Below are 11,018 nucleotides of genomic sequence, written 5' to 3'. Positions count from 1 at the left end.
TCAAGGCAACGGTTTAATCCAGCTCCCTGGGCTAGAAGAAAGAAAAATCTTTTCCTTTCTGAAGGGCTGTAGGTTTCAAAGCTTCATAAAATAGAGACGGTCGGCCAGAGATTTTATCTCGGTATAGTTAATGAAGTCTTGGCTCTGTCTCCCAAAGCAAAAAGATCTTGGCCAGCTCAAGGGGCTGAATGTAGGGCTTCCATTTCACAAAGTAAGGCTAAAAAGAACCATTATAATCTAATTTGATTTCCTGGGTAATACAGGTTTATCCTTACCCTTTGTTTCTGTCCATGCCGATAGGTATTAGCGGATGATTCTGATGAAAGCAGTACACAGCTAAGTGGCATAGTAGTACATAAAAAAGCTGTGTTGATTTGTGGCCTTCAGATAAATATCAAAGAAATGGAGCCAAAGCAATAATGACCCTGATGATAAATTTAATGAGCCTTTCATACCAGCCCATAAGTAGCACGTCTCAAGTAGCAGTGGTCAGTAAGTGGAAGGTGCATACACGTACTGTAGAGGGAGAGAAATGGTGCCGCCTTTTAGTTACAGGATGGAAAATTATGCACATCTATCAGCCCCAAACTATGCCAGGAAGCAGCCATATCACTAACATGGAAGACTTATGGCAAATGTATTTGCAAGGGGAAAAAAACAGGCCAAGTCATCAAGGATGTCAACATTCTGTATTTGCTAGATCCAGGAGTGAAGCACAAGCCAGGAATCCTTAAGGGGACACGTAAGATGCACACGTGCCTGTCTGCCACTGCCACAGGTGTTCTGCTGCAAATTATGTGTAGTACAGATTATAAAAAAAATTCATTTGAGTAGTCATTAACAATTTCTGTTACTGCCAAGGAAACATAGTGCTGCAGGAGTCTTTTTCTTCCATCAGTATCAGTACAAAAGCCCAAATGAGGCAAATCTGAGTTGAAACACACATTAATGGGGAATCACCATTCATTGCTGGAAAAAGGAGGAAACATCCTTTTCCAAACCCAGTCATGGACCATAATGAAACAAAAGCCTTCAGATCCTTTCTGGCTTTGAGGTAAAAGTCTTTGCCGCCTGCTTTCTCCAAATCATTCTGCACACTGAACTTCGCTTTGCTGAATCTTGTATTTAGCTCCTAGAGGAGCAGATCGCAGCTCATTCACTGCAGACAATATAGAGTACTATGACAGTTTTGAATAAGAAAATTGCAAAAAAAGCAGAACAGTGGAAAACAGCTGTGCTTACTGACTATGCCAGTTCTGGCCACTAGTGGTTTAAATAGAGAGGCTTGTGTGTATATTTGACATTATCCTTCAGCAAAGGGTGTCCGACTGGCATGGGTTTTTTGCACCACTTAGGGCCCCTCTTCCAGATGGGCTTTGCAGATCTGATGGACCAGCGGGTCAAATACCTGTCAAAACAACGCAAACGCATTTCAGTTTGAGACTGATCACTGAGAAAAGGTTCCAACTGAAGCAGGAGCAGGCACTGTAGCCTTTGCCTCCCCACGTGTCTCTCTAGAAAAGGAATAATCGTGAGCAGAGCTCCCTCAATTCAGAAGGGACCACTGGAAAGGAATTTTTGTTTGGTTTGGAACTTCTAAGCTGCACCTCTGTACTGAACCCACTGGCACCTGCTTGACTTCCAGTCTCACAAAACGAATCAGGTGTAGTCTCTAGGCTGCTGGCAAGTTGTCCACCTGTAGCTAAACTGGAGTGCCAAATCTCTGCATTGCAACTAAGTCCAAGACTGAATGCATCCAGCCTCTATGGGAGGTGTGATTTCAACAGCTGGCCTCAATAAGGTAAACTAATTACAAAGGCTAAACTCTGTGAGAAAAAAAGTCTCTAAAAAGGGATTAGTTTACTTTCAGAGGATAATCGGTTATTTCTTCTGCATGGGATGGGTTTTTGGCCTAGTCTTGTATTTCATATGTCCAAATTTGCTTTAGTATTCTCTGTACAATACTATTGCAGCTTGCTGGTGCAGGAAGTCAGAACCTACGATGTAAGAGGTACTAGAATGGAATTATCATCACAACTACAAATACGTGTGAAGAGCAACGTTTGGCAAATATCCTCTGCTTTTTACCATTTGAAGTTTTATATTTGGCTTTGCAAACAGGCAGGGGATTTCAGATCTAGAATCAGTTACTGGAAATCTTACCCTGTGGCTGGGTGGCCTGGAGTTTTGTTAGGCTTTAAATCTTTTGCTACTAGTAGAGAGGGGAATAGAGGTCCTTAGAGAAAGAGGAGTCTTTTCAGACAATAAAGATCCAAAGTAAAACGCTAGCATAATCTGCACAAACAATGCTCCAACAAATTAGAATTTGGAACAGACTGATAAACTTTGTCCAGCGATGTTTGCATGCCTCTGTTGAGTAATCCCATGGTCTTAATGTAACCTCAGTCAGCCATCCTCTCCCCAAACAGCTTTGTTACCTTTTATTTGCATTGTGCAAATTTGAGGTATTAAGAACTTTGGACAGAGACCATGTAATGCATTTGTTTGAAGGCATTTGGCATATTCCTGAGAACTACAAAGAAAGCTTGCTGTGCCAGGCAGCTGCAGACTGTGTAACAGCAGCCCATTTTCCTAGCAGTTTTTTTCCTCAGCAATCCCAAACAGCACAGGTTGAAAAAGGAATCGCATTTGGAGGTTCCTGCCACTGAAATAAGCTACTTCCAAAACGCTTTGCTTTTGCTTTGAGGAGTTTATGATAGTTAAAAAACTCCTAGAAGCAACGGTAGGAGGGATTTCGGAAATGGCGTAGAGCAAGATCCAGCCACTTGTTCTCCTATGCATGCATTAAATTAGTCCCTTTTGACCTTTAATGTTATGCTAGTGCATTAGTGGAATCCCTTACATAACACCATCAGGACAGGAAGAGGGAGAGACTCTCCTCTCTAATTTCACGTGCAAGGGGAGTTCAGAGAGTCCAGACGCAGGTCCCCAGTTTGGAACCTGGCAAAGCACCGTGGCAAGGCAGCCCCAGCTGTATTTGACGGGCACATGGTGCTAGGTCCTTCTTTTCACATTCCCCTTGCTCCAGGGGGAGGTCTGTAGTGCAAGTTTTGGTATTGCAAGACTTCACTCACAGCGAAGGAGAAAAGAAATCCCAAATTGTTTTAATGCATCAGTGTGCCAAGTGCTGTTCTGGTCACGTGTCCACATGCTTACGGGAAAGTGCTCCCGTGATAATAAATGATCTCACTGGGAGAGAAGTGAATGTGTGAATGTGAGATACACATCAATGCTGTGTGCAGGTTTAGACAGACAGTGGCTTTTTAAGAAATCCCTCTGTTTCTGTGTGGGGGCTAGAAGTGCACACCCCAATTCTGCATAGGAAGGAGGATTTAGTAATGGCCTGATTTTAAAGCTTTTGTTATTTCTCTTTTGAGCAGGTCTAATCCAGCCCTCTGGTCCAGGCTTTTGGCTTCCTTTGGGGACTGCAGGCTGGGGCTTTTCATTGTTAGCTGAAACAGACATTTGGACGCTTTCCCTTCCTGGAGCACATTTGCTTTTAGCGCTTTTAATACTTGCTTTGTCCCAAACTCAAACTTGTCCTATTTTGTTTGCTGCCTTTTTTTTTTACCTTGATTCAGCAGTGGCAAAAGCCTGATGCCTGGGAGCAGTCAGTCTACAAAATTCCTTTTCCTCTTTGACTAACTCCAGTTCCTACTGTTTCACAGACAGATATTTTTTTTTCCTGAGAGTAAAAACAATCCACAAAACTCACATAAGAGAGCTTCATAGCCCAGCACACAGGACTTTTCTGCAAACTGTGCTGTCCATGTAAGGTAGTGTACCCCCTTTTCTAGCCAAGTCACCCAACTTTCCATTGTATCCACCCACATGGTTTGTGTCAGGGAGTTCCTACAATAACCTACAAATACACACTGGCAGATGGTCTGAATTTTCTCAGTCTGAGGGTTCTGAGGGTTGTCAGGACAGAACCTCCATGTGGATGCCAAATGCAGCTGGTCCAGAGTCTCCTAACCTGTTATCAAGGTGTGCAAAGCTCTCACTCTGGACCAAGGGGGACAGAACTGCCAATCTCGGGGACTGGCAACTCACCTTGGGGCTCTGCTTGCCCCCTTAAGTATGGTAGGATCCTGGTCAACAACCAGAATCCCTAGACTCCAGCTGCACAAATGAGTAGTTTGGATAAAGTGTGATGGGAATCCTGGCGCGATTTCCCTGATGGGAAAAGGCAAGATATAAACAGGATGGAAACAACTGAAGTTAGTCACCTGCAGTCATTGCAATTGCCTAAAATCTCTGTGGCATGTAGAAGTCCGTTTCCATGGATTTTATTCAGTGAGCAGGAGGGCCCCAAAGCCTTCCCACTCAGAGGCTGCCACTTAACACCTAGGAATAGGCACAGGGCTTCCATGTGCTGGGTAAGGGAAATGACCTACCCATGGGGCAACTGCAGCCCTGCACGCAGCCCAAGCAAAGGCCATGTTGGTGCAGTTCAAGGCTGAACTTCTGAACCCTCACTGAACTTTTTCAATCTGGCTTTTGTTTGGATTAAGAGCAGAAGGCAGAGGGCTACAGACTGCAGGAAGCACTCGATCAAAGTGCTGGCAAGACTGCCTCCTCCCTGCCACATCCCTTCCCATGACACCTCTTGGCTTTGCTCACCTGCAGCCGCTCTGGCTCTTTGCTTTTGAATTCACATGCTATGCACAGCACAGTTTCCACGCAGATGAGAGAAACCACATGCTGCTGGAGTGAAATGCTGATAGTAGTGAAACCATATTCTGCTCCCAGGGACAAGAAGTGTCCACAGAGCCCGAGAACTTTGTAATTCATGAGGAGTTCATATGGAACCTGCCTCTTTCCTAACACATAGCAACTTCTTCAGTTCAGGTGATGGAGGAAGGATTGACTTGGATATTCTCTGTGCCAAGTTCTGTTCTTCCAGTAGGAGGCTGAAAATGGGAGTGGCAGCTGAGCACTCAAAATCAAGTACTCCATAATCTACAGCACCTCTCGCTGACAGAGACCAGACTCAGGGAACCTGTGACATCCCTTAGTCCTTTTGGAAAAGGAACAACTTCACAGTGTTGCGCTTTAACCAATACTTTGGACCTGCCAGAAGAAAATGAGTGCTATGTTGACATTAAGATAGCATCTCGATGCTGGCCTGAACTCAGTGACTGTTCCGGATAGAGTGTTAGTCCACACTATCCATGCGACAACTTCCATGCTGGAAAGAAAACTGCTGAGCTATTCAGGTTTCCATTCCTGAAAGCAAGAAGTTTGACCTGCAGCTGTGTTTGACTGTTTCCCAAATGCTTCTGGTGTGTCGTGGCCTGCACACACATGAATCTGGAATATGAGAACAGTCTGTCACTCTGCACAGTGCTGGTGAAATCCCCAAGAACTTCCTCGGCCTCATGGGCTAGTGAAAATATTTTGTTTCTGCAGCACTTAACTGGAACATGCCAGGCTGGAGCACAAATGGACGCAGAATAACAGCAGGAAGTTATGAAAGGGAAACTTCAGGCTGAGGATGAGGGAACAATCCTTGGCTGCAAGACAAATTTGCTTGTGGAATCATCCTTTGGAAACAGTGAAAGCCCCAGAGTGGGCCAAACATGAAAAAATGAACTGTAGGGAGTAATTCTGCATTGACAGGGGGTAAACTTCATTGGTTTTCCATGTTCAAGTTCTGCTGGCAAATGATATGGAAGACAGGGAGAGGACAGTAGACTCAGGAGGTTCTAGATAATGTGGGTACCCCAATGGCTATATTTCTTCAAGCACTCATAGCTAGCTAAGTAGTTAAGTGGTAACATTCATAAGCTATTGCTGTCAAAAACAAAGCAAAAAGGCAAAGAACTAAAGTCCAAGAAATAAGAGATATCATGGTAAGTCTCACCTGGACAGTGTCCCAACTGCAGGGGGTAGAAGAGAGAGCTGTGGAGCACTCCCCAGTTGAATTCTGACCACAAGGTGTTCTCACACGTCTCCTACCACCCCCACAACCACACAGCTTGGCTCAAACTGGCATTTCACTTTCACGTTATACCTTCTTCTGCAGTTCCCAATGTCCTCCTCTACGTTACATTACATCCTGGATAGGTGATCTCATACTGTGCTAGACAGTTGGATGACCAAGAACAAGGCAGGATCTGCAGGCCACTACTTCCCAAAGCATTCTGCTCTTCCTCTTGCATTCCAGTAGTAGAAACAGGATCAGGAGATGGAGTGGCTAGGGGGACAACAGCTACCAAGTGACCCAGTGCAAAGCAGGGAAATTCTTACCTCTCTGCAGAGAAATCTGTGGCATGTAGGAGGGAACATCCAAAGTTCATACAATGGAGACAATAAAACCACTTCAGAAAACAGAGCAGGGATTCTGCTTTTTGGAAAACATCACTGAGTAAGCACCAGAAGAGCAACTTCTGGAGGGGCAGAGCAGGCAGAGGGGTTCTGGATGATAAATCCACACTTCACATCACTAGATCAATGGCAGGGCAGCACCCCTGACCTTTGTTAAAACAAGACAGTTTGCTGATCGTTCCATAGGGTGGCATGTTACATTTTAATCTCAGCTAGGTGATAGCCAGTGCATGCCAGACACTTTGTATTTGAAGCAGGCTCATTTTAAACAGGGTGAGTGTGACACAGGGCAAACATTCTGGCCAAGATAGCCACACGTGCAGCCAAGGAAAAGCTGAGGAGCAGCTTTTCTGGTGCTCTCAAAAGTATACAGTAACACAGCTCCTCAGCCCTTCTTTATGTACTTCCTTAGCACCTTTGGCCAGGAGCCATAGAGCTCCTCCTATGCAGCTGGCCTGTACATCATCTTGGAGGCAAAGAGCAGAGACAAAGCAGTTTTTCATCAGGCTGGTTGGTCCCTCTTTTGGCAGTAGATGAAGCTGCTCTCAGAAAGACTGACACAACCTTGGAAGAAGCTTGGCCAAAGGGAGCATCAACCAGAACTTTGCAAGACTGGAGAGAAATGAAAGGTATGGCTCATCCAAATGAAGTAATCTGCCAGACTTCTGCCAGGCAGGGGTTGCTGCTCTGAGTCTACAGAACATCCACAGAGTCTACATGCAGTAAGTGAATGCTCAGGTCTGTATTATGGTAGAGGTGCTGGGCTCTGACTCTCACTTCAAGTTACACTCCCCACAATGAATCTCCTTCAGTCTCAGGTGGTGTGAGTGGAATTAGTCTCTAAGGTTATCTTAGGCTTTCATCTTGGTCCTGTCACTCTAGCAGCTGATGGTGGAGTCTAATGTCAAGAGCGCTACCATCAGCAAAACATTCTTCAGCTCAGTGTAAGATTTTCTGTCCCCAGATGGTAGAAATTCTTATAGAATTATGTGGGGTAACATCTGGAGCAGACAGTGATTTCTCCTAAGTCCCTCCTTTAAAAAAAGTGAAAGATTTCTCAATTCAGACTGAAGAGTTAGACAACAGACTGCTTACAGGGGGGCAATGAGAGGAATTTCAGGGCAGAAGGGGTGAGCACACAAAAGTACAGGTAAGACCGAGAGAAATGCTGTCCTTCAGCAGGGCAAAGCTTACTGTCACAGTCTTGAGACAGACTATATGCTTCTACAGCACTCTGTTCTTTTCACGTTGCACCTTCCTATTTTAGAACAGTGTAGCAGGAACTGTGCCTCCTGTATGCAAAGCTTTCTTCCATGTACAATGTAAGCTCCTGATGGCAAGAAAGTAAGTGCCGATGAGTGAGAGGGAGAGACAGCAGGAATGGAGGACATGTGACTGGGAATGGACTAAATTCTCAGTATACTGGATACTACTAGCCCACCTGTGAGAACTATCCACCTCAGTTTGCAGCCCTCACACAAGTTTGTCTCCATCTCTGTTCGCTGGCTTGTTTCCAAGGAGGACCAGACTGCAGCAGAGCCAAGGAAATGACACCTCTTTCACCTTTGCAAGCATCAGTGCACAGCAACAGGCAAGCTGCTGTGCCAGGATCCCTGGTTCCTTCACAGATCAGGTTAAAGGCCCCTCAAGCAGCTGGTTGCAATTCAATAGCTCCAGCATCTACAACATGGGCACTTCAGTGTGCTCCTGAAGTGTGGCTGGTGAGGGTTATTTTGGAGGGGATAGGGTGCAGAGGAGCATATTTCAACACCACACACACAGTAGACCCACTGGCGGAGCATGGAAAAAACCACCACTGCAGGCAGAGCCAGAGAGCACGAGGGCTGGCTAAACTGATGTTAAGGAATGTACATTACCCGTGTTCCTATCTTGGAAGAGCTTTAACAAGGGGCCCAAGCATATTGGGGGGCACCTCAGTTTCTCCCCATTGGCATTCCTAGGGCTACAGCAGCAGTGCAAAAAGGCACTGCTACCTCTCATTTAGGCAGAGAGGTGAAGATGACTAGAGCAGCCAATACAGTGATCTCAAGAAGAGCTGAAGCTCAAGGACTTGGAAAATAAATCAATCAACTGTGCAGTGTACTGCCTGCTATGATAGGCTCTCCGTACATCCTGTTTGTCCCTTCATGGACTGACACTTAAAAACCAAGCAGACACAAACACAGTGAAAGGACAGGCTAAGTTAGGTGTGCAGCCCTGATATTACACCAGACAGGTTTAGAGGATGACCTGGTCATGTTCTCATGGCACTGAACAAGGCAGCTTGTTCCACTCAGAAGTCCCAGCCCAATTTTGCCCCTGTCCTCCCCTGCCAGCTCACTTGCATTTGGCAGCACCACTGTTTGAGTGCTTCCCAAATTACCATGGACTTACAGAAAGCTTTAGAAACAAGTACAGAGACAAAGACAAGGTAAGCTTGGACAAGTCATTTACATGGGAAACTTTTGATAAGAGCTCTGGCTTCATTCCCAAAATAAGTACTGGTTGAACGTCTTCAGCATGTGGGTACCCTTCAGTCCTCCCTTCAGGCTAGAGGAAGGAAGCAATTTATAGCTCCTGCCCTATGTGGTGCCAGCTACTGCTCCAGAGAGCAATGCAGGAAGCGCAGGTGGGGGTACGCACAGTCAGAACTCTCACAGAACCACAACAGCCAAGATTTCGCAAGGCTCCAACACGCAGAGCTTTCCCCTTCCAGCAGGCTGAGAAGACAGTATCAAGAGGGACCAAGGGAGCACTCCCGAAATATCCCTGCAGTCTATCCTGGATCTGGGACTCACTTGTTTAGTTCCAGCCCCACCACAAAAACTTTCAAACCAATTTCTTGATCCCATTCTCTTGTCTCCACTCAGACCCCAAAGTCTGCCTATTTCAGTACTGTTCCATCTCCTCAGCAACAGCTCTGCTCTCTTTTTCTAAACTCTGCTTCCACCCTGCTTGCTATGTTCCCTTGCTGGGAGGAGATAAACAAGGGGGTCTAGACTAGCAATGCAATAGGGAGAGCTTGGATACTAATCTCCAATTTAAATCTCTTAATTTTAGAGGTGTAGCACACCTACTTGCATGTAGAACATATCCGGAGGTATCCATTCTTTGTTCTCACTAGAAGTCTATGGAACAATTTACAAGAGTCGAGGCATTAGATCTGGAGTCCTGGTGTGATTCCAGCAAAATACAGGATTTACCATTTCCTGTCTCAACTTGCTATGCAGGGTTGTTATGTGCATGCTAACTAGATAATGTGCTCCACCCCACAGCTGCTAGATAGACACAGCTACAAAGAATCCCAAAGACTTGTAAGACACAGGAAAGAAGTTTTCAGAGTTGAAGTATCTGATGGCTACAGGGCCACATCAAATGTAGAGTCCTCTAATTTGATCCTCACTGATACCCAGTGTGCATCCTGCCAGTATCCACAGGACATTTCTAAGAGCTTCCCTCAAATCTCCACTGCAGAGGGCCAGACCTGAAATGCAGGAGTCTCCAGTCGCCCCCAGCCCTGCAGCCTAAGCTCTCCCAGCAACAGCCCCATGGCCTCTGGTAACCCCACAGCTTGCTAATGCGAGGTTCATAAACCGCTCTGACATCCCCATGGAAACAGAGTGTGAGGTCATAAACAGGGGATTAGCACCTCCAAGCGCCCAGCACAGTGTAGGAGGGGGCCGCAGGCTTTCCCTTCGCCCACCAAAGGCCAGGGGCCATTCAGGCCGGGGAGGGGGAAGAAAGCCTGTTGCACAGGAAGGGCAGGCGGAGGCGAATCGCTGACTGGGGAAAACAGGGATGGGGCAGAGGGGAACAGGCTTGTGATGGGCCCTTGCTGGCCACTCAGTCCCCCACTCACGGCTGGTACCCCTCCTGGGCACCCTCCTGCTGTTGCGGGCCAGGCACCAAAAGGCTAAGGGAGAAGGGATGGCTCAGCCTGGAGAAAAGAAGGCTCAGGGGGAGTCTTACCTATTTTTATAAATACCTGAAGGGAAGAAGTAAAGAAGACAGAGCCAGGTTCTTCCCAGTGGTGCCCAGTGACAGGACAAGAGACAATGGGCACAAATTGAAACACAAGAAATTCTGTCTGAACATAAGAAAACACTGTCTCACTATGAGGGTGGTTCCCTGGAACAAGCTGCCCAGAGAAACTGTGGAAGGTCCATCCTTGGAGATATTCAAAACCTGACCGGACATAGTCCTGGGTAACCTGCTCTAGGTGACCCTACTTGAGCAGGGGGCTTGGACTAGATGATCTCCAGAGGCCCTCTCCAACCTCAGCTACTCTGTGATGCTGTGACTCCATCTCTGTGGCATCCTCCTGTGACTGCCCTACTGACTGTTAGTGATGAGGAGGGGAGTGCAGCTGAGGAAGGGAGGGCAGACTCTAACATGGGAAAGACAAGATTATTCACCTGTTGAGCTTGGGTTTCTTGGAAATATGCCCTTCAGGAAGTGGAGGCCTGTGGTTTGGCAACAAACCTGAAACAGAAAAAGGCAGGCATGAGAATATTTTGCAGTGCCTCCTTGCCTCTATAGCATCCAGAAGTTACACTACACCTCGTAAGCCAGGCAACCCAGATCCCTACTGGGACAGCACAGCAAAAACTCAAGTACAGTAGAGAGGGTGTTTTATCTTTAGTCATTGCTGAACGTGCACCCCAGCC

At 46.4% G+C, this 11,018-nt stretch overlaps 1 protein-coding gene across 3 annotated transcripts in view; it reads right to left on the bottom strand.

The window, feature by feature from the left end:
- MRPS18A (mitochondrial ribosomal protein S18A) overlaps positions 1–11,018 on the bottom strand; it is a 39,564-nt gene that overhangs the window by 18,148 nt on the left and 10,398 nt on the right. For 2 of the 3 annotated variants that reach the window (XM_087776247.1, XM_087776248.1), the window contains exon 5: positions 10,767–10,833. In XM_087776247.1, the coding sequence (XP_087632373.1) occupies positions 10,767–10,833 (67 nt within the window). Of the gene's footprint in view, positions 1–670; positions 1,409–10,766; positions 10,834–11,018 lie in introns of those variants that run through there. The other variant, XM_009471826.2, reaches the window with a different exon arrangement.

Source organism: Nipponia nippon, unplaced genomic scaffold, assembly GCF_047370975.1.
Source record: "Nipponia nippon isolate SJK-2023a ecotype South Korea unplaced genomic scaffold, ASM4737097v1 scaffold_4, whole genome shotgun sequence".
NCBI lineage: Eukaryota > Metazoa > Chordata > Aves > Pelecaniformes > Threskiornithidae > Nipponia > Nipponia nippon.
This window is presented reverse-complemented; position numbering and strand designations above follow the sequence as displayed.